At 40.5% G+C, this 27,652-nt stretch overlaps 1 protein-coding gene and 1 non-coding gene across 6 annotated transcripts; both read right to left on the bottom strand.

The window, feature by feature from the left end:
* Positions 1–238: 238 nt before the first annotated feature.
* Positions 239–25,866, bottom strand: ZNF879 (zinc finger protein 879). Of its 5 annotated transcripts, none has more exons than XM_055539658.1 (5): positions 25,723–25,854; positions 24,580–24,650; positions 21,659–21,785; positions 21,121–21,216; positions 239–372 (listed from the first exon to the last, which is right to left on the bottom strand). In XM_055539658.1, exons 2-5 carry the CDS (start codon positions 24,610–24,612, stop codon positions 284–286), a joined length of 345 nt encoding a protein of 114 aa, XP_055395633.1. In that variant the 5' UTR covers positions 24,613–24,650; positions 25,723–25,854; the 3' UTR covers positions 239–283. The 5 variants fall into 5 exon arrangements, with proteins under 5 accessions (XP_055395633.1, XP_055395606.1, XP_055395599.1 ...); XM_055539631.1 differs by lacking the exon at positions 239–372 and adding an exon at positions 9,783–11,999 and having other exon boundaries at positions 25,792–25,866; XM_055539624.1 differs by lacking the exon at positions 239–372 and adding an exon at positions 9,783–11,999.
* LOC129642424 (U2 spliceosomal RNA) lies at positions 20,277–20,472 on the bottom strand. The gene has a single exon (XR_008709708.1). It is a non-coding gene; the product is annotated as a U2 spliceosomal RNA (small nuclear RNA).
* Positions 25,867–27,652: the final 1,786 nt, after the last annotated feature.

Consider the following 27,652-nt stretch of genomic DNA (forward strand, 5'->3'; position numbering starts at 1 on the left):
TAAACATTGGAGAAGGAAATGGCAACCCACTCCAGTACTCTTGCCTGGAAAATCCCATGGACAGAGAAGCCTGGTAGACTACAGTCCATGGGATCGCAAAGGGTCGGACATGACTGAGTGACTTCACATATATAAACATAATATTAATTAATGTATGATATATGTAAATTAATACATTATACATATATGTTATGCATTATATATATATATATATAATTATTAATCTATCAATATATATGTCCAAGGAGCAGTGGCTGCGTGGGCACAGGAGGGCCGAGAGGAGCTACTCCACGTTCAAGGTCAGGAGGGGCGGTGATGAGGAGATACCCCTTGTCCAAAGTAAGGAGCAGCAGCTGCGCTTTGCTGGAGCAGCTGTGAAAAGATACCCCATGTCCAAGGTAAGAGAAACCCAAGTAAGACGGTAGGTGTTGCAAGAGGCATCAGAGGGCAGACACACTGAAACCATAATCACAGAAAACTAGTCAATCTAATCACATGGACTACAGTTCAGTTCAGTCGCTGAGTCGTGTCCAACTCTTGGCAACCCCATGAATTGCAGCACGCCAGGCCTCCCTGTCCATCACCAACTCCCGGAGTTCACTCAGACTCACATCCATCGAGTCAGTGATGCCATCCAGCCATCTCATCCTCTGTCATCCCCTTCTCCTCCTGCCCCCAATCCCTCCCAGCATCAGAGTCTTTTCCAATGAGTCAATTCTTCGCATGAGGTGGCCAAAGTACTGGAGTTTCAGCTTTAGCATCATTCCTTCCAAAGAACAGGGCTGATCTCCTTTAGAATGGACTGGTTGGATCTCCTTGCAGTCCAAGGGACTCTCAAGTCTTCTCCAACACCACAGTTTAAAAGCATCAATTCTTCGGTGCTCAGCTTTCTTCACAGTCCAACTCTCACATCCATACATGACCGCTGGAAAAACCATAGCCTTGACTAGATGGACCTTTGTTGGCAAAGTAATGTCTCTGCTTTTCAATATGCTACCTAGGTTGGTCATAACTTTCCTTCCAAGGAGTAAGCGTCTTTTAATTTCATGGCTGCAATCACCATCTGCAGTGATTTTGGAGCCCCCAAAACTAAAGTCTGACACGGTTTCCACTGTTTCCCCATCTATTTCCCATGAAGTGATGGGACCAGATGCCATGATCTTAGTCTTCTGAATGTTGAGCTTTAAGCCAACTTTTTCACTTTCACTTTCATCAAGAGGTCTTTAGTTCTTCACTTTCTGCCATAAGGGTGGTGTCATCTGCATTTCTGAGATTATTGATATTTCTCCCAGCAATCTTGATTCCAGCTTGTGCTTCTCATGATGTAATCTGCATATAAGTTAAATAAGCAAGGTGACAATATACAGCCTTGACAATATACTCCTTTTCCTATTTGGAACCAGTCTGTTGTTTCATGTCCAGTTCTAATTGTTGCTTCCTGACCTGCATACAAGTTTCTCAAGAAGCAGGTCAGGTGGTCTGGTATTTCCATCTCTTTCAGAATTTTCCACAGTTTATTGTGATCCACACAGTCAAAGGCTTTGGCATAGTCAATAAAGCAGAAATAGATGTTTTTCTGGAACTCTCTTGCTTTTTCAATGATCCAGAGGATGTTGGCAATTTGATCTCTGGTTCCTCTGCCTTTTTTAAAACTAGCTTGAACATCTGGAAGTTCATGGTTCACTTATTGTTGAAGCCTGGCTTGAAGAATTTTGAGCATTACTTTGCTAGCATGTGACATGAGTGCAATTGTGCAGTAGTTTGAGCATTCTTTGGCATTGCCTTCCTTTGGGGTTGGAATGAAAACTGACCTTTTCCAGTCCTGTGGCCACTGCTGAGTTTTCCAAATTTGCTGGCATATTGAGTGCAGCACTTTCACAGCATCATCTTTCAGGATTTGAAATAGCTCCACTGGAATTCCATCACCTCCACTAACTTTGTTGGTAGTGATGTTGTCTACTGCTGCTACTGCTGCTAAGTTGCTTCAGTCATGTCCGACTCTGTGCGATCCCATAGACGGCAGCCCACCAGGCTCTGCTGTCCCTGGGATTTTCCAGGCAAGAGTACTGGAGTGGGTTGCCATTGCCTTCTCCGGATGTTTTCTAAGGCCCACTTAACTTCACACTCCAAGATGTCTGGCTCTAGGTGAGTGATCACACCATCATGATTATCTGGGTCGTAAAGATCTTTTTTGTACAGTTCTTCTGTGTATTCTTGCCACCTCTTCTTAATATCTTCTGTTTCTGTTAGGTCCATACCATTTCTGTCCTTTATTGAGCCCATCTTTGCATGAAATGTTGCCTTGGTAGATCTCTAGTCTTTCTCGTTCTGTTATTTTCCTCTATTTCTTTGCATTAATCGCTGAGGAAGGCTTTCTTATCTCGCCTTGCTATTTTTTGGACCTCTGCATTCAGATGCTTATGTCCTTCCTTTTCTCCTTTGCTTTTCACTTCTCTTCTTTTCACAGCTATTAGTAAGGCCTCCCCAGACAGCCATTTTGCTTTTTTGCATTTCTTTTCCATGGGGATGGTCTTGATCCCTGTCTTCTGTACAATATCATGAACCTTCGTCCATAGTTCATCAGGCAGTCTATCTATCAGATCTAGTCCCTTAAATCTATTTCTCACATGGACCACAGCCTTGTCTAACTCAATGAAACTAAGCCATGCCCTGTGGGGCCACCCAAGAGGGGTGGGTCATGGTGGAGAGGTCTGACAGAATGTGGTCCACTGGAGAAGGGAATGGCAAACCACTTCAGTATTCTTGCCTTGAGAACCCCATGAAAAGAATGAAAATGCAAAATGATAGGATACTGAAAGAGGAACTCCCCAGGTCGGTAGGTGCAATATGCTACTGGAGATCAATGGAGAAATAACTCCAGAAAGAATGAAGGGATGGAGCCAAAGCAAAAACAATACCCAGTTGTGGATGTGACTGGCGATAGAAGCAAGGTCTGATGCTGTAAAGAGCAATATTGCATAGGAACCTGGAATGTTAGGTCCATGAATGAAGGCAAATTGAAAGTGGTCAAACAGGAGATGGCAAGAGTGAACGTCGACATTCTAGGAATCAGCAAACTAAAATGGACCGAAATGGGTGAATTTAACTCAGATGACCACTATATCTACTACTGCGGGCAGGAATCCCTTAGAAGAAATGGAGTAGCCATCATGGTCAGCAAAAGAGTCCGAAATGCAGTACTTGGATGCAATCTCAAAAACGACAGAATAATCTCTGTTCGTTTCCAAGGAAAACCATTCAATATCACAGTAATCCAAGTCTATGCCCCAACCAGTAACGCTGAAGAAGCTGAAGTTGAACAGTTCTATGAAGACCTACAAGACCTTTTAGAACTAACACCCAAAAAAGATGTCCTTTTCATTATAGGGGACTGGAATGCACAAGTAGGAAGTCAAGAAACACCTGGAGTAACAGGCAAATTTGGCCTTGGAATACGGAATGAAGCAGGGCAAAGGCTAATAGAGTTTTGCCAAGAGAACACACCCTCTTCCAACAACACAAGAGAAGACTCTACACATGGACATCACCAGATGGTCAACACCAAAATCAGACTGATTATATTCTTTGCAGCCAAAGATGGAGAAGCTCTATACAGTCAGCAAAAATAAGACCGGGAGCTGACTGTGGCTCAGATCATGAACTCTTTATTGCCAAATTCAGACTGAAATTGAAGAAAGTAGGCAAAACCACTAGACCATTCAGGTATGACCTAAATCAAATCCCTTATGATTATACAGTGGAAGTGAGAAATAGATTTAAGGGCCTAGATCTGATAGACAGACTGCCTGATGACCTATGGATGGAGGTTCGTGACATTGTATAGGAGACAGGGATCAAGACCATCCCCAAGAAAAAGAAATGCAAAAGACAAAATGGCTGTCTGGGGAGGCCTTACAAATAGCTGTGAAAAGAAGAGAAGTGAAAAGCAAAGGAGAAAAGGAAAGACATACCCATTTGAATGCAGAGTTCCAAAGAATAGCAAGAAGAGATAAGAAAGCCTTCCTCAGCGATCAATGCAAAGAAATAGAGGAAAACAACAGAATGGGAAAGACTAGGGATCTCTGCAAGTAGAGATACCAAGGGAACATTTCACACAAAGATGGGCACAATAAAGGACAGAAATGGTATGGACCTAACAGAAGCAGAAGATATTAAGAAGAGGTGGCAAGAATACACAGAAGAACTATACAAAAAAGATTTTCATGACCCAGATAACCACAATGGTTTGATCTCTCACCTAGGGCCAGACCTCCTGGAATGTGAAGTCAAGTCGGCCTTGGGAAGCATCACTATGAACCAAGCTCGTGAAGGTGATGGAATTCCAGTTATTTCAAATCCTAAAAGATGATCTTGTGAAAGTGCTGCACTCAATATGCCAGCAAATTTGCAAAACTCAGCAGTGGCCACAGAACTGGAAAAGGTCAGTTTTCATTCCAATCCCAAAGAAAGGCATGCTAAAGAATGTTCAAACTACCACACAATTGCACTCATGTCACACGCTAGCAAAGTAATGCTCAAAATTCTTCAAGCCAGGCTTCAACAATACGTGAACTGTGAACTTCTAGATATTCAAGCTGGATTTCGAAAAGGCAGAGGAACCAGAGATCAAATTGCCAACATCTGTTCTATCACTGAAAAAGCAGGACAGTTCCAGAAAAACATCTACTCCTGCATTATTGACTATACCAAAGCCTTTGACTGTGTGCATCACAACATCTGTGGAAAATTCTTCAAGAGATGGGAATACCAGACCATCTGACCTGCCTCCTAAGAAATCTGTATGCAGGTCAAGAAGCAACAGTTAGAACTGGACGTGGTAAAGACTAGTCAGAATTGGAAAAGGATTATGTCAAGGCTTATATTGTCACCCTGCTTATTTAACTTATATGCAGAGTACATCATGAGAAATGCCAGGTTGGATGAACACAAGCTGGAATCAAGATTGCCGGGGGAAATAACAATAACCACAGATATGCAGATGACACCACCCTTATGGCAATAAGCAAAGAAGAATTAAAGAGCCTCTTGATGAAAGTGAAAGAGGAGAGTGAAAAAGTTGGCTTAAAACTCAACATTCACTGGGACGACCCAGAGGGATGGAATGGGGAGGGAGGAGGGAGGAGGGTTCAGGATGGGGAACACATGTATACCTGTGGCGGATTCATTTTGATATTTGGCAAAACTAATACAGTTATGTAAAGTTTAAAAATAAAATAAAATTAAAAAAAAAAACTCAACATTCAGAAAACTAAGATCAGGCATCCAGTCCCATCACTTCATGGAAAATAGAATGGGAAACAATAGAAACTGTGACATACATTAGTTTCTTGAGCTCCAAAACCCCTGCAGATGCTGGCTGCAGCCATGAAATTAAAAGATGCTTGCTCCTTGGAAGAAAAGCTATGACCAAACTAGACAGCATATTAAACAGCAGACATTACTTTGCTGACAAAGGTCCATCTAGCCAAAGCTATGGTTTCTCCAGTAGTCATGTATGAATGTGAGAGTTCGACTATATAAGAAAGCTGAGCACCTAAGAATTGATGCTTTTGAACTGTGGTGTTGGAAAAGACTCTTGTGAGTCCCTTAGACTGCAAGGAGATCCAACCAGTCCATCCTAAAGGAAATAAGTCCTGAATATTTATTGGAAGGACTGACACTGAAGCTGAAACTCCAATACTCTGGCCACCTGATGCAAAGAACTGATTCATTGGAAAAGATCCCGATGTTGGGAAAGACTGAAGGCAGGAGAAGAAGGGGATGGCATAGGCTGAGATGTTTTGATGGCATCACCGACTCGATGGACATGAGTTTGAGCAAGCTTCAGGGTTGGTGATGGACAGAAAGACTGGCATGTGGCAGTGCATGGGGTCGCAAAGAGTTGGACATGACTGACCGACTGAACTGAACTGAAGAATGCTATGACCTTGAGCTTGCCCTTTGTACAACATCTGAGGTCATTACATCTTAAACTTTAAACTATTTGTTCCTTTATATTAAACTATATGTTCAGCTTATCTAAATTCTTCAGCCATGAAGATCTTTGTTTTATTCTCACTCAGTGCAGAGTTGGACCAAAAATTTGTATTTAACTATTTTTACTGACATACACGTTGGTCTTCATATTGATCATCATTGTGACTGGCCTGGGCAGCCTCTTCTTGATGAGGGACTCTCTTTCAGGCATCAAACAAGCTGAGGAATTCTCGGATCCTCTCCAAGTCATTTCCTTGCCTCACAGAGTTAATTATCATCCTGAATTTTCTGTTTTTGTGGTAGCTAGTTTCCAAATATGGTCATCCAATGAACCATGCTCCCTGGTATTAATGTCCTTGTATAATTTTCTTGCCTTGAATCTGGACCAAATCTGTGAGTTAATGTTGTGACTTCCAAAACTGAGTTATAAGATTTGCGGTTCTACCTAGGTCTCTCAGGATGCTTGCTCTAGGGACACAGCCTCTCCAAAACTAGCTACCTTTCTGTGAGAAGCCCAATCTACATGGAGAAATCCAACCATGCTCCCAGTCTACAGTCATCAAAAACTGACAGTCTTGGGTATCAAGCCCAGTTGTGCCTCTAGCCCCGCCTGCTACTTGAATGCAACCATATTAAGACACTCTAAGTAAGAATTGTCCAGCTGAGCCCAAACATGAAACCAAGACAGAAATAATTTGTTTTTTAAACTGTTAAATTTGGGCGAGAGTTGTTACACAGTGATGGATAATGTGGACCATGAACAATGAAATGGAGTCACTTATGTTCAAGGGATCTAAAAAGGAGCCAAGAGGCCATTAAGGCAGATGCAATATAAACTTTTGACACAGTCACAAGTTCCTGAAACCATCTAGAACCTGCTTTCCTTACTCGTTAAAGATCATGGATTAGCAGACAATTTGCTGTCCACAAGTGACTGAATGCCACCATATTTCTGTAAAAATACATCTATATAACACCTCTGGAATGCCTTATCTGTTGCTTTTATAAACCCTAACGTTTTATTTCCCTTGGGAAGTAAATAGTCCCCTTGGAGCACATTTGAGTTGCTGTTAGAATCTGTGCCTCTTGATTGCAATACTTAGGACCTCAAATACTTTTTCTTATTTGCAGTCTTCTATGTTTGGGTGGTTAATTGTAACTAAAATACCATCTCATCCAATCACTTGTTTTTATGATCCTCTCCACATATCACTTAGTATAAATTTAATTTTGCAAAAAATGTTATCCCTAATGTAGTTTCCCATGACTTTTTAGAACTCAGTATGTTTTAAAATTCATCTGTGTTTTGTATATAGCTTTGGTTCATTGGTTTTCATTGATGTTTACTGAATACATTCTCCTACTAATGGACATTCAGACTACTTCCAAATACTTGCTATTATGATCAGTATAAGTATCTTTATATATGGTTCTTTGTGCTCATATGCAAACATTTATCTAGCATGTACAGGTGCCAGTGTATTACAGCAAGCAAATATTCGACTTTGTAAGATGTCAATTATCTGTATTGATTTATACTCCCACTAGTAGGGTATGAATCCCAGTTATTTCACATATATTCCAAAACTCCGTATTGTAATACATATTTGCTCATCTGTACTTATAAAATCATATCTATGGTCCAAATTTACATTGGTCCCAATGAAATATCCTTTTATGTTTTTAGAAATTTCTCTTTTCTCATCTATGAAATAAGTAGTCATGTATTCAGATCGCTTTTTTTCTATTAGGTTTTTCTTTTTAATTGATCCATACAAATCATTCAGATTTTCCAGAAAACATACTGGGCATGTTGTAGAAAGATTTCATTCTGTTTTGTGTCTTTTCCTTTTTGGTATATTCTGATAACCACAAGTTCCTTATTTCAATGTGAGCAAACATTATAAACATTTTATAAAGCTTATTTGTATCCTGTTTAAAAAATCCTTATCTTGTGGTCATAAAGTTATTGCTTACATATTCTTCCAAAAGTCAGTTTTGCCTAGCATATAACTCTTGATATGGTGAGAGTAGGCATAGAAAAAAATAGCTTTTTTTCTATGTGGATGAACCATTTATGCTTCTTAGAACCATTATTGAGTAGTCTATTCTTTCCCCCATACTTGTCATGTCATGAATACTTCTAATCTTTTGCCATTTTTTTTTTCAGCAGGTTTTTTGGTAAATAGCTTTTTATCCAGTTATAAACTTCCTTCCTACTGCTGCTTGGTTAAAGTTTTTAATCATAAGTAGGTGCTGAGTATTTTGGTTGTTTTTTTGCATCTATTGAGATGAACCTATGGATTTCTGTTAATATTAAAATGGCACATAGCATCTGTAAGCTTCCTAATGTTAAAACAACCCATGCATCTCCATGAATAACCTGTACTTATCAGTAAAACTAGTACTATATCTAGGTACTTTTGGGCTCCATCTGCTTATGCCTTGTTTAGGATTTTTACATGTGTTGATGGCTGATACTGGACTGCAATCTTTCTTGTATTTCCCTTGCCTGATTTTGGTACTGGGTTATATTAGAAATCATCAAGCTTACAGATAATCTCCTCTGAAGGATCCTGCTAAAGATATAAATATTACCTGCAAGTTTGATAGGCCTCACCTTAAAAATATTGTGTGTGATTTTTGATGATTTTAGGTCATTGATACTTATGGAATGCTATGGTCTGAATGTTTGTGTCCCCTCAAAATACATGTTGAAATCCAACCCCAAAGGTGATGTTATTAGGAGGTGGAGCCTTGGGAGGTATCTCTCATGAGGCTCCCTCCCTCATGAATAGATCAGTGCCCTTAAAAAAAGAGACCCTGAGAGATCCCTCACCATGAGGACATGGTAAGAAGGCACCAGAAATAAGCGGATCTTAACCACAACACAACCATGTTGATGCCCTGATCTTAGACTTCCCAGCCATAATTGTGAGAAATAAATTTCCATTGTTTATAAGCTATCCAGTCTCTGGTATTCTGGTATAGCACTCCAAACTAAGAAGCTCTATCTTTCCTAGGAAAGTTATGTATTTCCTAGGAACTTCCCTTAGGTAACCAGAGAATTTAAAAGAATGGTTATATGAAAAGGGACATTGCAAGCAGAATACTAAACGACCCTGAAGAATTTGTTCCTCACCAGTCTGAAACAATGAGACTGATTAGTCCTAAGAGGCAAAACTGAATTCACTAATTTTTGCTTTACTTAATCTCCACTCCTAACCGTTTTGGAGGTTTTTTTTTTTTTAAAGCACCTTGGCAAATAGAAAAAAACTAACAGTTTTTTCAATGAAATGAGTATTCTGGTTCTTAAGTGCTTGCTTACTCCTGATAAAATTGGCAAAATTAGATGTTAGCCTCTGTGAAGCTCAACAATATTAGTATGATTTGTTTTTATCTTGTTCAAATTACTGTTCACATTGTAGAAATGGTTTCTGGGATCAATAACTTGTTAAAGGACACAGCCCAATTTTTGGAGGAAAAAGCATCTGAACTTAGAGCAGAGCCTCAACTTTTGTCTAGTGGTCCTCACAGTGTGAAACGGAGCAAGCATCACCTGATGGAGGTGAAAGTAAAACATAAGCGTGAAAACTACCTTGTTCACTTGACCTAACAGGAGGACAACCAGAGTTCCATGTGTTCCTGGGTCTTCCTGGTGGCTGGTAACCAGAGAACTCAAGGAAGCAGGCACACAGCCTGGCGAACAAGAGTCATGCTCCCTATGCTTACATTGCAAGATAATTTTTAACAACTCTTATCAGTAAATCAACTTGCAAAAGCAGTAGTTGTCTAAATTATCTTTAATTCTCAAGGTAATACAACACTGGTAATCAATTTATGAGAAAAACAAGTGAAATACCATGTATTTTGTGATTTGAAATAAAGTAACTTTAGATCTGATTCAGAATTTGGAACAAGTAGTCAGGGAGAACACTCCCAAAACTTAAAGCAGTTTACAGAGTGATTTTATTTTCAGGTGAATGGCTTAGGAAGCACGGGAGAAATAACTCAAAAGTTTTAACAACCACCAAGTACAGAAGTTGCTTTTAAACTCTTAAAAAAACAAGTTTTACTGACAGTGAGGTAGTTCCAGGTCATCTGTTTACATTTCATCTCTAATACATTTTTCTTAGTACAACTGGCTTTGAAACTCAAATGCAGTTTCAAAAATATACAATCCTAGACTAATCCAAAGTCTGGATTTTATGGCTGCACTTTTCCATTAATCAACAAGCTTCCCAGTGATGCCTGTGAAAGCTGGTGGCTGTTACCACATATCACTAGAAAAAAATAAAATACCAACCCTTTGATCTGATAAATTTTCTATTTTATAGTCAGTAATAAGTTAAGAATGTATGAATAAACATTTTATACAAGCTTTCCTAATATTTCTAAGGTTACCTTCCATCATAAGTCTCTGATGTTTGGCAAGGTCTAAATCCTGAAGTTTAATGCACAATTAACTACTCATGATTTTCTCACCAGAATGAATTCTTTGATATTTTGTAAGGAATGAACTTCAGTTGGAAGGTTTTTCCCCATGCATTTAACTTATGGTTTTTCTCCAGTATGAGTCCTCTGATGATTTGTAAGAGACGAGCTCTGACTGAAAGCTTTCCCACATTCTTTACATTTATAGGGCTTTTCTCCTGTATGAATTCTCATATGCGTCATAAGGGATGAACTTTGTCTAAAGGCTTTCCCACATACTTTACAATTATATGGTTTCTCTCCAGTATGAATTCTCTGGTGCTGAATGAGTGCTGAGCTTTGGTTGAAAGCTTTTTCACAGTCATTACATTTATAAGGTTTCTCTCCGGTATGAATCTTTCGATGAGTATTAACTGCTGAGTGCGAACTGAAAGCTTTTCCACATTCCTTACAGTTATATGGTTTCTCTCCAGTATGGATTCTGTTGTGTATATTAAGCCGTGAAATCCAGGAGAAAGCTTTCCCACATTCATTACATTTGTAGGGTTTTTCTCCAGTGTGAATTCTTTGATGTTGTATAAGAGCTGAGCTTTGGCTAAAGGCTTTCCCGCATTCTTTACAGGCATAGGGTTTCTCACCCGTGTGAATTCTCTGATGTATAATAAGGGCTGAGTGGTAACTAAACACCTTTCCACACTCATTACAATTAAAAGGTTTCTCTCCAGTATGAATTCTGTGGTGTCTACTTAGTCGTGATATTGAAGTAAAGGCTTTCCCACACTGACTACATTCATATGGTTTCTCTCCAGTATGAATTCTATGATGCTGAATAAGAGATGAGCACTGGCTAAAGGTTCTCCCACATTCATTACACTTATAGGGCTTTTCTCCAGTATGAATTCGCTGGTGATTATTAAGGGATGAACTACCTTTAAATGTTTTTCCACATTCATTACATTTATAGGGTCTCTCTCCAGTATGCATTCTCTGATGTCCAATGAGAGATGTAGTGAAACTGAAGGCTTTTCCGCATTCACTACATATGTAAGGCTTCTCTCCAGTATGAACTCTCAGGTGCTGAGTTAGAGACGAGCTTTGGCTAAAGGCTTTCCTACATTCCTTACATTTATAGAGTTTCTCTCCCGTATGGATTCTCTGATGCTTACTCAGGGAAGAACTGTGGAGGAAGGTTTTCCCGCAGGTATTACACTTGTAACACTTACGCACTGTGCTGATGCCCAGCTGTTTACATAGAATTGAACACTGCTGCGAGCAAGCTTTCCTTCCTCTGCAAACGCTTCTGCGTTTTCTAATAACTGATAATTTTAGATCAAGATTTTTCCCAAGCTCAATACCTATAAAGCTCTTGTCCTTCATGCATGTTTTCTTGATGGTAACTAAGACTTCCCTCAGAGCTCTCTTCTCTTTGCTTTGTTGATTCTCTAAGGTTTCCTCGTTTATGTAGATTTTTCCCAACCTAAAGTCAAAAAGACCATCACCTAAGAGTTGATTCATTACTTCCTGATTTTCTTCTTCAGAAATTCTGGTTTCAAACAAGCTCTCCCATCCTAAAATAAATGAAACATGTAAGTCTCTCTTGCACTGAGAATAAAGAAAAATAACATCAAAAAATACAAGGATGGCTAACAACTATATGTATGGAGTCCTTAGAAAAGGTAGTTGCCAAAGATGTTCAAACTACTTCACAACTGCACTCATTTCACACACTAGCAAAGTAATGCTCAAAATTCTCCACAGTACGTGAACCAAGAACTTTCAGATATTCAAGCTGGATTTAGAAAAGGCAGAGGAACCAGAGATCAAATTGCCAACATCTACTGGATCATAGAAAAAGCAAGAGAATTTCAGAAAAACATCTACTTTGCTTTATTGATGATGTCAAAGCCTTTGACTGTGTGGATCACAACAGACTGTGGAAGATTCTTCAAAAGATGGGAATCCCAGACCACCTTACCTGCCTCCTGAGAAATCTGTATGCAGGTCAAGAAGCAACAGTTAGAAATGGACATGAAACAACAGACTGGTTCCAAATCAGGAAAGGAGTACATCAAGGCTATATATTGTCACCCTGCTTATTTAACTTATATGCAGAGTACATCAAGCAAAATGCTGGGCTGGCTGAAGCACAAGCTGGAATCAAGATTGCTGGGAGAAATATCAATAACCTCAGATATGCAGATGACACCACCCTTATGGCAGAAAGCAAAGACGAAGTAAAGGGCCTCTTGATGAAAGTGGAAAAGGAGAGTAATAAAGCTGGCTTAAAACTCAACATTCAAAAAAACCAAGATTATGGCATCCAGTCCTATCACTTCATGGCAAATAGATGGGGAAACAACGGAACCAGTGACAGACTTTAGTTTTTTGGGCTCCAAAATCACTGCAAATGGTGATTGCAGCCATGAAATGAAAAGATGCTTGCTCCTTGGAACAAAAGCTATGACAAACCTAAACAGTGTATTAAAAAGCAAAGACATCTCTTTGCTGACAAATGTCCATCTAGTCAAAGCTATGGTTTTTCCAGTAGTCAGGTTTGGACGTGAGAGCTGGACCATAAAGAAATCTAAGCACCAAAAAATTGATGCTTTTGAACTGTGGTGTTGGAGAAGACTCTTGAGAGTCCCCTGGACTGCAAAGAGATCCAACCAGTCCATCCTAAAGGAAATCAGTCTTGAATATTCATTGGAAGGACTGATGCTGAAGCTGAAACTCCAATACTTTGGCCACTTGATGCGAAGAACTGACTCACTGGAAAAGACCCTGAAGCTGGGAATGATTAAAGGCAGGTGAAGGGGATGGCATAGGATGAGATGGTTGGATGGCATCACCAACTTGAGGGACATGAATTTGAGTAAGCTCCAGGAGTTGATGATGGCCAGGGAAACCTGGCATGCTATAGTCCATGGGGTCGCAAAGAGTCAGACACGACTGAGCAACTGAACTGAACTGAGAAAAGGGTGAGAAAAAGAAGAGCAAGAAAAAGCAGCAGAATGGAAGATCTACCTGGGTGGGGAAAAGTCTGAAGAAAACTATATGTGGGTGGGCTGAGGAACTGAGACGGCAGCTCTTCCAGTAAAGGACCCAGGCCTGACCTAGTAACAAAGCAGAGGTCAGCAGGGTGTACAGTATATCTGCGTACAGCAGGTTGTGTACCATTCAGCTTCATCTTTCAGGTCAGCCACCAGTACACTCAAGCCAAAACCAAGAGAAAATTGCAGAGGGGCTATAAACAAGTGGGAGAAGCACTGCCTCTAAAAGTCTCTTTGAAACACAGCCTCAACTAGTGAAGTTTCGGGACTCCCTTGAGTGCTATGAATAATGTAATACATTTCACTGACAGTAGCTACTTATTATCCACTATGTACCACGCAAAGGTCAAGACTCAGGGTTATAGAGAACATGCCAGATAAGAGTCGCATTTTCACAGGGTTTACATTCTAATAGCCAATATTGACAATGACCAAGTAACCAAATAAAGTACTGGGAGTGATGACGATTGTGAGAAAATAAACAAAAACAAGGTGATGTGTACAACTTGATATTTCAAACTATGGTGAGGAAATAAAATTAAAGATTTAAATAACATAAAGAGTTGTCCATGTAAAAATTGGGTAAGAACAATTACAAAGGCCATAAGGCAGGAAAAAGCTCTGTGTGTTTACAGAATATAAAGAACTGGTGTGGCCTAAGCAAGAGGGAAACGGGGGAGAGTGCTACAAGAGGAGGAAATGAGATGGGCAGGGGGTCACATCATGCAAGGTCTTGTAAAATATAGGGCAGTATTTGGAATTTCTTCTAAGGATCACTGCGGGGTTGGAAGAACATGATAGTTTTGTTTAAAAAGGAAAACTATGGAGTTGTGTGACAAATGGACTGTAATTGGGGGAAAAGAGGAAAAGGAAAAAAAGACAGGTCAGGGCTGCCCATGAGGAGGCTGCGAGTCTTCCTGGATGAAGGTTACGGCAGTCTGCACTGGCATGGGAACAGAAGCAGGCACACGGGGGTATTTTAAAAGCAGAGATGACAGGTATGTTCACCTGTGATAAGGAGTACAGAATAAGTGAGAGGACTCAACAATAATGCCTAGCCTTTGGCTTGGGGTTTCCCTGGTGGCTCAGATGGTAAAGACTCTGCCCGCAATGCAAGAGACTCAGGTTCAATCCCTGGGTCAGAAAGATCCCCTGGAGAAGGGATCTCCACTATTCTTGCCTGGAGGATTCCATTAACAGAAGAGGCTGGTGGGCTACAGTCCAAGGGGTAGCAAACAGTCAAACACAGCTGAGCAACTAACACTCTGGCTTGGGGAATCCAATGGAGATGCGGGCTATATAGTGATACAGGGAACATTGGGAGAGTACATTTTTGAAAATGATTTTGTCTACCATTTTTATCACTTAGATTACTATTCAAGAATGGGGTTACTGATTCAAAAGGAATGAATGTATTTTATAATAGAGCTTTAATATTCTTATATAAAAAGGAAATGTATAATCATTGTAAGAAAAATTAAGAAATTCCAGAAAACTATTAAAATGAAAATGTAGTTTACCCATAAACACATCATGCAAATATAATCAATCACTGCTAACTGTGGAATTTAGCTCACCAGAATTTTTCTATATATAAAGAAAACACTTTTACTTAAGAAATTAAAGGGGGTTGAAACTAACCTCCCTGCACCACTTCACTTAAAAAAAATTATTGTGTGGTACATATATACAATAAAATATTACTCAGCCATTAAAAAGAACGAAATCTTGCCATTTGCAGCAATGTGGACAGACCTACAGTGTCATACTGAGTGACGTTAAGTCAGAGAAAGAAATATCATATGACCTTCCTTATATGTGGAATCTAAAAAGAAATGATACAAATGAATTTACATACAAAACAGAGAGACTCACAGACTTAGAAAAAGGAACTTATGGTTGCCAGTGGGAAGGGATAGTTAGGGACTTTGGGAAGGTCACATACACACTGCTATATTCAAAACGGATATTCAGCAAGGATCTATAGTACATGGAACTCTGTTTAACGTTGTGTGCCAGCCTGGATGGGAGAGGAGTTTGGGGGAGAATGGATACATGTATATGTATGGCTGAGTCCCTTCTCGGTTCACCTAAAACTACCACAACATTGTTAATTGGTTATACTCCAATACAAAATAAAACTTTAAAGTTTGGGGATAAAAATCATGAACTTCTCTCCATGTGAATGACAGTAGGCTGATATCATTTTGATGGCTACAGAATATTCCAGTACATGAATATGTCACATTTAATAAATCCCTGTCTAAATCATTTAACTTTCTTTACTTCGAGTAATGCCTCATGTTAAAACAAACATTCCTTTACACTATCTTTGCAGCTCTGCACAATTATGGAATTATTTTCTCAAGAAAAATTCTTAAGCCTGGGATTTCTGTGAATAAAACCAGAAATACTTCAATCAAAATCCCACTAAAGATATTGCTTACTTCTCAGAACAGTAGCAAAACACTGAATGTGTATTTCTTAACCTTTTGTAATATTCCCTATTAAAGGGAAAAATGATATTGCTTTACTTTGAATTTCTCTGATTTATACTGAAATTGAGTAGTTTTTCAATAAATCTTTTTAATCATAATTCTTGCCTTGAGAACCCCAAGAACAATATGAAAAGACAAAAAGATAGGACACTGAAAGATGAACTCCCCAGATCAGTACATGCTCAGTATGCTACTGGAGATCACTGGAGAAATAACTCCAGAAAGAATGAAGGGATGGAGCCAAAGCAAAAACACACCCGGTTGTGGATGTGACTGGTGATAGAAGCAAGGTCTGATGCTGTAAAGAGCAATATTGCATAGGAACCTGGAATGTTAGGTCCATGAATCAAGGCAAATTGGAAGTGGTCAAACACGAGATGGCAAGAGTGAACGTCGACATTCTAGGAATCACCGAACTAAGATGGACTGGAATGGGTGAATTTAACTCAGATGACCATTACATCTATTACTGTAGGCGGGAATCCCTTAGAAAAAAATGGAGTAGCCATCATAGTCAACAAAAGAGTCTGAAATGCAGTTCTTGGATGCAATCTCAAAAACGACAGAATGATCTCTGTTCGTTTCCAAGGAAAACCATTCAGTATCATGGTAATCCAAGTCTATAACCCCAACCAGTAACACTGAAGAAGCTGAAGTTGAGCGGTTCTATGAAGACCTACAAGACCTTTTAGAACTAACACCCAAAAGAGATGTCTTTTTCATTACGGGGGACTGGAATGCAAAAGAAGGAAGTCAAGAAACACCTGGACTAACAGGCAAATTTGGCCTTCGAGTACAGAATGAAGCAGGGCAAAGGCTAATAGAGTTTTTCCAAGAGAACGCATTGGTCATAGCAAACACCCTTGTCCAACAACACAACAGAAGATTCTACCCATGGACATCACCAGATGGTCAAAACCAAAATCAGACTGATTATATTCTTTGCAGCCAAAGATGGAGAAGCTCTATACAGTCAGCAAAACAAGACCACGAGCTGACTGTGGCTCAGATCATGAACTCCTTATTGCCAAATTCAGACTTAAATTGAAGAAAGTAGGCAAACCACTAGACCATTCAGGTATGATCTAAATCAAATCCCTTATGATTATACAGTGGAAGTGAGAAATAGATTTAAGGGAATAGATCTGACAGAGTGCCTGATGAACTATGGACTGAGGTTCGTGACATTGTACAAGAGACAGGAACCAAGATCATCCCCAAGAAAAGAAATGTAAAAAAGCAAAATGGCCATCTGAGAAGGCCTTACAAATAGCTGTGAAAAGAAGAGAAGCGAAAAGCAAAGGAGAAAAGGAAAGATATACCCATTTGAATGCAGAGTTCCAAAGAAGAGCAAGGAGAGATAAGAAAGCCTTCCTCAGTGATCAATGCAAAGAAATAGAGGAAAACAATAGAATGGGAAAGACTAAAGATCTCTTCAAGAAAATTAGAGATACCAAAGGAACATTTCATGCAAAGATGGGCTCGATAAAGATGGTATGGACCTAACAGAAGCAGAAGATATTAAGAAGAGGTGGCAAGAATACACAGAAGAACTGTACAAAAAAGATCTTCACGACCCAGATAATCACGATGGTGTGATCACTGACCTAGAGCCAGACATCCTGGAATATGAAGTCAAGTGGGCCTTAAAAAGCATCACTGCAAACAGTTAGTGGAGGTGATGGAATTCCAGTTGAGCTATTTCAAATCCTGAAAGATGATGCTGTGAAAGTGCTGCACTCAATATGCCACCAAATTTGGAAAACTCAGCAGTGGCCACAGAACTGGAAAAGGTCAGTTTTCATTCCAATCCCAAAGAAAGGCAATGCCAAAGAATGCTCAAACTACTAGACAATTGCACTCATCTCACACGCTAGTAAAATAATGCTCAAAATTCTCCAAGCCAGGCTTCAGCAATACATGAACTGTGAACTTCCAGCTGTTGAAGCTGGTTTTAGAAAAGGCAGAGGACCAGAGATCAAAGTGCCAACATCCAATGGATCATCAAAAAAACAAGAGAGCTCCAGAAAAACATCTATTTCTGCTTTATTGACTATGCCAAAGCCTTTGACTATGTGGATCACAATAAACTGTGGAAAATTCTTAAAGAGATGGGAATACCAGACCACCTGTCCTGCCTCTTGAGAAACCTGTATGCAGGTCAGGAAGCAACAGTTAGAACTGGACATGGAACAACAGACTGGTTCCAAATAGGAAAAGGAGTACCTCAAGGCTGTATATTGTCACCCTGCTTATTTAACTTACATGCAGAGTACATCATGAGAAACGCTGGGCTGGAGGAAGCACAAGCTGGAATCAAGATTGCCGGGAGAAATATCAATAACCTCAGATAAGCAGATGACACCACCTTTATGGCAGAAAGCGAAGAAGAACTAAAAAGCCTCTTGATGAAAGTGAAAGAGGAAAGTGAAAAAGTTGGCTTAAAGCTCAACATTCAGAAAACAGACCATGGCATCTAGTCCCATCACTTCACGGCAAATAGATGGGGAAACAGTGGCTGACTTTATTTTGGGGGGCTCTAAAATCACTGCAGATGGTGACTGCAGCTAGGAAATTAAAAGACGCTTACTCCTTGGAAGGAAAGTTATGACCAAATTAGACAGCATATTAAAAAGCAGAGACATTACTTTGTCAACAAATGTTCATTTAGTCAAGGCTATGGTTTTTCCAGTAGTCATGCATGTATGGATGTGAAAGTTGGACTATAAAGAAAACTGAGTGCAGAAGAACTGATGCTTTTGAACTGTGGTGTTGGAGAAGACTCTTGAGAGTCCCTTGGACTGCAAGGAGATCCAACCAGTCCATCCTAAAGGAGATCAGCCCTGGGTTTTCATTGGAAGGGTTGATGTTGAAGCTGAAACTCCAATACTTTGGCCACCTGATGCGAAGAGCTGACTCACTGGAAAAGACCCTGATGCTGGGAAAGATTGAGGGCAGGAGGAGAAGGGGACAACAGAGGATGAGATGGTTGGATGATCTCACCAATTCAGTGGACATGAGTTTGGGTAAACTCCGGGAGTTGGTGATGGACAGGGAGGCCTGGCGTCCTGTGGTTCATGGGGTCACAAAGAGTCAGACACAACTGAGAGACTGAACTGACTGACTTGTGCCTGTGTGCTATAATTATTTGGAACTTTCCCCCTTCTTTTTACTTTTATATATTCCATAGCCATGACAGCAATGATAACAATATTAATAGCGAAAAATGGGAAACTAAAATTTCCAAAAGGAAGACTGTTTAATAAAATATGGCTTAACAATATAGTAGAGTTCTTTCAATGAGGCAGACCTCTATTCAATGATGGCTAAATAACTGACCATTTATAACTAAAAACAAGCTCAAGAACAATATGTACAATCAATCTGTTTCTCTGTGTGTGTGTCTTTCTCATATACAAACACACTCAAATATTCATAGTTTGAAAGAATTGTAAAATATTAACAATGACTCAGTATGGCTGGTAAAATTTCAAATCAATCTTTCCTTTTGTTTTTCTGTTTCTCACTTTTTAATACCATGTACACCTCAAATAAATTAAAAATAATTACTTTTTAAAATCTTACAAAAGAATATAGTCAATTTGAAATTAGTAATTTCTTTGCCAATCAGAAAGCTCACAACCAAATTTGAAACTCATCCAACAGATATATTTATTTCTGAGAGCTGTGACTGAATTTCTGTTTCATATTGTTATTCTTACAGTCATGCGCCTCCAATTGTCCATGGAATATGGCAGAATATTTGTCAGTAAGTGGGTAGAGAAAAAATCACTGAAATGAAAAAAAGACTTGGGTCTTCAAAGCAGTGGGCCCCATGAATGCTGAATAATATTAAAAAAAAAAAACTTCCTTGATATAGCTTAATGAAACTTGTGAATTTCAAGATGAAAAGGATATCAAAAAAAAAAAAGGAGAAAAGGGTTTTCTAAATGGAAACAAGAGGTGGTGGGGGAAAGAGAGGCTTACAGTCAACAATACTCAACCCCAAAACAGTGGAACAAAGGCTGAACAATTTCTAGGAAATAAAAACTGATGCCAGAGTTCTAGATACAAACCATAATTCCCACAGGAGAGGGAAAAGAATTGATATTAGACATGTACAAATACAGTATACATGAACCTTTCTGAAACATTAGTCAGGAAATACTCTAGCCAAACCAAAGGCAAAAATCTCAAGACAGAACTCATAAATAGAAACACAGACTGAACTGACACAGAAAACCTATCTTTTGCCATCAGGATAAATAAATTCCTGACAAGGAGCAAAACTCAAAAGAGTGAGTCATCCTCTGGTGTCAGAAACAAAGACAAAATTTACAATGCAACAGAAACCAAGACCTTATGATTCAGCAACCCACAGGGATTTTAGAGACTGAGAGATACATTTTAGCAGCCAGGGTCTGGAACATACTATTTTAAACTGTTAAGAACAGATACTACCCTTGATCTTAGCCAATAGGCCGAGAAGTGATGGAACATGTTATTTTAAAATTGTTTCACACCAAAAGAGTAAGGAGAAAGCTATGTTAAAATCTGCAAACCTTCTGCCTAAATTCAATAACTGTTACCATTTTGCTAACCTTGCTGTCTCTCTCTTGCATAGTACATAAATATACATGCATCATGTTGGTTTTTTAGCTAAACCATGTGTAAAAAGTTGCAGGTAAGTCAAAGCAAAGACCCAAGATGGGACAGTGAGGAATGCATTGTAGTGATAAAAGGTTTGTTCAAATCATAAAGAGAAAATAATTTAAGAAAATAATCAAACCAGTAAAAGAAAAAAGGGAGAAGATATGAATCACAAACCTTTACACATTACATGCTCTGCATTCAAATTACAAAGGACATATGACAAAGTACAACTCATATTGGAAGAATTCAACTCTCCCTCTGAGCCTGCTATACCAAGTACTCAAAAAGGTCGAGGATATGCCCTTTTGAGGATATGCCCTCATATCATATGAGGATATGCCCTTCCCAGCATTTCCCACCTATCCTGACACATCAAGGAGCGTCTTGGTCAGTATCTCCCAAGCATGGCCAGTATCTCCTCCTTACTGATCAGCAAAGCCCAAGCAGCTCGGAAATGCTATGCCCATTTCCCAATTACTGTCACTCACCTAGATATGTGCTTTGAGAAACTCCATTTTCCACCATCCAGGGGTCTTCCCCTTGTTCTAACCGGAGGATAACTTTTGGTTTGGAAAACAGAATCCCTGTTCATGAGCAAGAAAGAGAATGAATCCATGGTGCAGACATGAGTGGCCAGTCACTCACTCAGATCCAGCCCCAGAGTCTGGGGCAAAGGACAGTTGAGAGTAAATAGATTTGTTCTGAGAAGGGCTTAAAACCGGGCTCCCAAAGGAGGGCCAGAAGGTGGTCTCGGGAAGAAAGTCAGGGCTCTGGTTGTACATTCCTCTAAGCTGGAACCTCCTGTAAGACCCAGAGGGACAGAGTCCAGGGGGCAGAAGACAGGAAGAGTACAGAGAGGATGCCCATCACCAACTGTACCAAGCTGAGACTTGTCCCTGCAGCTGAGGGCAACAGCAACCGCTGCTTTCTGAGTCTACCTGTGGGCTGAGTCTGGCCATACCCTCCTCGGAGAGGGCACCAAGGTGCTCCCCCAGCAGATTCTACATCACAAGGAAATGTCCTTACCCAGAGAGAACAGGGTGCTGTAGTTCTCCAGCATCACCTCCTGGTACAAGGTTCTCTGCGCAGAGTCTAGGCACAGCCACTCGTCCCGGCTGAAGAACACAGCCACATCCCTGAATGTCACAGACACCTGTAACAGAAACCCATTCCTGCTCACCCAGGACCATATCCCCAGTGGGATGACTGAGCAGCAACCCTGTCATCATTCTAGGTTCTGAGCAGTTTCAAGCTGAATACTTCCTGACCACCCCTCCTGTACTAAGCACATACATCTCTGTCACCTACCTACTGTCAGGGAAGCATTGTGCTCCCAGCAAAATGAAATTCAGCAGCCAAACAACGTAAAACACTTGAAGTCATGGAATAAAATCAGAATGAGGGAAACACAGAACTCTAGGCATAGAAAGGTACAACAATCACCTAGACCAAACTCATTTTACAGGTGACACATGAGAACTGGGTTTTAGAAGGAGCCTCCAGTACACTCACTCAGGGAGCAACAGGTGTGCTTGGATTCTGTGGTCACCTTGGACCACCTCTGTCTCGGATGAAAGGATGTTGCCAGTCACAGTGAAGGAGGCTTTGAGAAGGCCCCAGGCGTGGCTTTCCCAGAAGCAGGCCCAGCATGGTAGGCTGTACAATCTTTGAAGAGCCAGGTGACAAGGCTGCAGTTGGGACGCTCTCCCCATCCCAGAAGCCTTTGTTCTACTTCTCTCTGAAACCAAGCAGGAGTCTCCTATATACATAAAGCCTTTCCATGTTCTCCATTTCTTGTTTGTAGGAAAAGGGCTTCAACCTCCTAGACCTTCCTGAATACCAAGGGGCATATTCAAACAGTTGCTAATAAGGGGTTGAGGGAATGCAGAAACAAAGGAACAGCAGTCAAGAAACAACAATGCAGCCAAAAAGCAGGGTCCTGGATCCTACTCAAGGGACATACATAAGAACGTATCTTTGAGTTCTTCTGCAGGAACTAAGGCCCCCACCCAGGTAGAGGATGGTTACCCAAGGCTGAGCACAACAGTGCTGGAACACTGCCCTGTTACCTCACTATCAACCAGTCAGAAGAAATTTACAGTCTGCAGCCCGTATCTCAAATTTTGCCTAAAAAAACTTTTCCCTGAAAACCATCAGGGAGTTGAGTTTTTCGCATACAAGCCATCTGTTCTTCTTGCTTGGCCCTACAATAAACCTTTCCCACTCCAAACTCTGATGTTTTGGTTTGTTTGGCCTCACGGTACATCAGACACATGAATGTGGCTTTGGGAACATCTCCAGCTTCAGTACATCATAAGTCACCTGTTTTAAACTGGTGGTCCCTTTCTTTTATTATTAAGAATCTTTTTTTTTTTTCTTTAAGCAAATTAGGAATGATCAATAAGCAAAAGAAAAAGGAATGTTGGACTTCCCTGGTAGTCCAGTGGTTAAGACTCTATGCTCCCACTGCAGAGGGCATGGGTTCCATCCCTGGTCAGGGAACTAAGGTCCTGCATGCCACATGGTACAGACAAAAAAAGCAAAAGGAACAGTAATCTAACTTCCTACCATCAAATACAAGGTTTGTTAACTTCTTGTTGTGTGTTCTTTCAGACTTTTTACATGATAATATGGCTCTAAATTTAAATATAAATAAAATGTTACACAGATAACTTTACCCCACTCAACACTTTTTATTTGCTGCCACATATCTCACTGTATAGATTACCTATAGATTACTAGACGGTTTACTTAACTAATCTACTGGTGGGTATTTAGGTTATTTCCATTTTTGTAACCCTAAAAATACTGGATTGAGTGTCCCTGCACATCACAAAAAAGCTTATTTTCTTAGGACACATTTCTAGAGGTAAAAATACTTCCACACTTTATCCCTAAAATCCAGAAAGGCAGTCACAAGGCCAGGGTGTTCTTTGATTGGTAAGGGCAACGGCAAATTAAAAATAAAAGGCTGTTAGAAATAAGTGAGAAGACTCCAACCCCATCCTTCCTTTTCTTTCCGAATTTCCCTTACCAAATGTATGTAAGTCTTTTTAATGGCTAAATAAGTCTCACAATTCAGGACTGTTTCCTCAAGGACCTGGTCACCATTTCCTAGGAGGAGATGGGCCTAACTTGCCACCTGACAAATTTCCAAACTGCAAAACTGGGTTATGCACTTAGCTATATATAAGTGAGCTTTCTGTCTCTGCAATCTCTTTAGTGGATTGCCAATGATACACAATACATTCTGGTGTAATGTTTACTCAATAATAAAAGTGTTTTCTTTTCTCTTCTACTGATGTGGAAAGGTTTTCTGGGTTGGAAAGAGATTATGCTTTTAATTATTGTTCCCCAAGTGAAAGGGCAAAGAAAGGAAGAAATCACTGTGAACCAGATGCTTCTCACCTCAGGGAAGTCTCACTTCCCTGAATCTGTCCCCTCCTCCAAACCACAGCCCAAATTGTAACTTCTTTTCCTTTCAACATCTGTATAAGTCTAATACTGCTCATATGTATAAAACTGCACAATAGTAGGAAGTTATCTCTGACCACTAGGTCTTCTTTCTAGGATCTTCTCAGAAAATCACCCAGACCCTGATCAGGTATTACTGTAGTAGATTAATTCTCAGTTGATTTCCTAGATTTGACTCCCTATGTCTCTGCCCTCCATGGGGCAAAACAAACCTGGATCCTTCACAAAGCTCTGGGCATGGCATTGGCATGGGGCCTGTGGGCCCATTCATTTCCAAGTCAACAAGCACTAACTGGTTAAGCGGAAAATTCACAAAGAGGCTGGCCCTGCAGCAAGGGAAATACCATCTTTTTGGAGTTCCTCAATTCTGGTCCCTCAGTGGGCTTCCTTACCTAGAAAAGCTCAACAATAGATAACGCATGTCCCCAACCTCTAAGCCCAGAAGGCAGTTCAAGAAAGAAACCTTCACTCACCAGAGCCTGGGCTGGCAGCAACCTTGTGGCCATTTCTCCCTCCCTCCTGCTGCTCCTTTTAGAGAGGGCACCTAAAAGGGAAAAAGAAACTGTGAGGTCTTTCCATTCTATCTGCACTCCCCTCCTCATTAGGGTTAGACCAGGCTAAGAAGTCTCCACAGGCTGAGCACCCTGTAGAAACCAAAGGAAACCTGGAAGCCCAAGCATTTCTGAGTTGGAGGGGACCTGTGCTTGACCACCAAAACCAGGAGTGCACAGTGAGCAGACTTCCAGTCCCTGAGCCTGCAACCTTTCAGCCAATGATTCATGAATAAAGATGAATCAAATGAAGGTATTAGAACCACCTGATACAAATTAACACTGTAAACAGCAGTCTCACCGGGCTCACAGAGACATTAAACTGATGAGACATGACAAATATTCTTCACACCTGCATTTAGGTATTTTGAGCTATAGTAATTAGGATTATAATAATTCTTCAAATGTCATTTTAAGAATTGGTGTCCTTTTCAGAAACAGCCAACCAAAAATTAGTCCTCTTCTCTTCCTCTTGGACGTTGTGTTTCCTTTGTGAAGAAAGTTATCAAACATCCTTAACTGTAGAAGGAAACGTTACCGATCCACCTTCCATACCCCCAGCCTCCTAAAAGTACAAGACATAAAAAATACCTTCGTTGGCTAGAAATGAATTTAACATTTAGAGGAAAGGGACGTAACTTAGCAAGTGGACAAAATTAAACACAAAAGGAAACAGTTAAGTCACTTAGGATTTTCACCCTAGAAGAACAATGCCAAAATACAAGGTTGGCAAAAAGGATAAACATTGAGTTTTAACTATAGGGGGAAAATACCAACAAACGGTAAAAGCTGAAAACCGCCTCAGGGCTGACGAATCCCGAAATGAGACACAGCTCCTTGCAATCTCTTCTCGAGGGACACCTTTCTGGGAGCCTGGCCCAGACTGAGCCGCGCCGTCCGTCGAGGGGCCTTGCCGGGGCAACGCCCCCTCCTCCGGCCGCGTTCACCTGCCAAGGCCGCCCGGGCTCGGACGCCCGAAGCTGGGACTCGCCGCGGCTGACCCTCTGTCTGCCCCCTACTGTAGGAGCCTAACACCCCGGGCCCACTCTCAAAGGCAGTCTGTACCTGTGCTCGCCGGGACGGGGGAAGCGGCGGACCCTACAGAAGGTAAGAGGAGAACCTAGTGCAGGATACCTAGCGCCGCCGCCGCCAGGCCACCGGGCAAAACTGCGCGTGCGTACAGGAGAACCCTAGCGCTTTTCCTTTCGAACTATACTTCCCAGACGTCTCCATGGCACGGCCCTCTACGGAGTCCGAGAAGGTCTAAGGAAGGGAAGGCTAGAGAAAGCAGTCTTGCAAAAGCCAGAGGCTGAAGCGTCTGCTGTAACCACGTGTCCTTTCGTGCACCCGTTGTGTTTAAAATTAATAAGTGGAAAAAGTGAGCATGTAGTAGAAAATGTGGAAGACTAGCCGCTTGCTGCTGCTTTTTCTTGGTTATTGAGAAAACTGTTAGTATCTATTTAACGAATTTAACTGACACATGGGGTGAAAACAAAAACATAGACCTAGAATTGCCCTTTTCATGACATTCATTACTTCTTTTAAAAGGGTTCCTTTAAATTGTAAAGCTTGTTTTCCAGTATTGAGAGTAACCCCCTTCTTTCCCACTCCATCCTCATTGTCTGGCACTGTACATACCAAATAATACAATTCTATAAATATCAAGTGAATGCTTTTTTAAATAGCCACCATTAAAGTTTACAAAACCAGGCCTAAAACCAAAGGACACCTTAAGGTAGAGAATAAAGAGATTAATTATTATATACCAGGAAAATAATATGAGAAAGAGATCTGAAGCAAAAATAGTCAAATGCAACAGTACACACTGCTAACCTTAGAGAATTGCAAATCAGACCCACAATGAGCTAGCACTTTATCCATTAGGATAGCTGCTATCAAAACAAAGACAAGAACAAAATAATTCAGAAAGCAACTTGCATTGGTGAGGACTTGTTGAAATTGAATCCTTGTGAACTGCTGCTGAGAATGTAAAATGCTGCAGCTGTTACCGAGTCCAAGTTTGGTCTGCTCGTCTCACCATAGGCCAACAAATCTGAGCTTTAAGGTGTTGAGGCAAGGAGGAGACTTTAATCGGGGGAACGGCAGACCAAGAAGATGGCAGGCTAACGCCTCAAAATAATCATCTTATTAGGGTCTGGATGCCAGGTTATTTTATAGATCAGAGAGAAAGAAGCAATGAGGAACTAAAGTCAAAAGGCAGACTAGAGAAGGAGATGCAATGGGGAAACAAAGTGAAAGCATCTTCAGTCTTGCAAAGCATCTCCAAGGGAATGTCCAACCGTCAGAAGCGGTGTGTTAATCTCTTCTGTTCACAGGTGGGCAGGGACAAACTATCTCTCCACCAGTTGAACAAAGGTACTTTAATCAAACAGAGGGGCAGGGTGCTTCAGGCAAGCCACTGAGTATGATTATAATAATTAAAGCAATGAAAAGCGAGTCAAAGAAACAGTTTCCAACATGGAGTCAAAATTGGCTTCCTCCCTGCAACACAGCTGCTGTGGAAATAGTATGGTGGTTCCTCAGTATTAAAAATAGAATTACTATATAATCCAGCAATTCCACTTCTAAGTATATTCCCCAAAGAATTGAAAGCAAGGACTCAAGCAGGTTATACACTACTGTTCACAGAAGTGTTATTCAGAATAGTGAAAAAGTAGGAAGAACTCAAGTGTCAGTGAACTGGTAAGTGGGTAAACAAAATGTGGTCTATCCATACAATGAAATATTCATCCATAAAAAGGAAGGAATATCTGATATATGCTACAATACGGATGAATCTTGAAGACATGAAAAGTAAAATAAGGCAAACTCCAAAAGACAAATATTGTATAATTCCACCTATGCGAGGTGTCTACAATAGTCAGATTCATAGATGGAAAGTAGAATACTGGTTACGAGGGACTAAGGGAAGGAGGAAGTGAGGATTTATTGTTTACTGGGTTTGGATTTCAGATTGGGATGATGAAAAAGGTCT

Source organism: Bubalus kerabau, chromosome 1 (genome assembly GCF_029407905.1).
Source record: "Bubalus kerabau isolate K-KA32 ecotype Philippines breed swamp buffalo chromosome 1, PCC_UOA_SB_1v2, whole genome shotgun sequence".
Classification (NCBI taxonomy): Eukaryota; Metazoa; Chordata; class Mammalia; order Artiodactyla; family Bovidae; genus Bubalus; species Bubalus kerabau.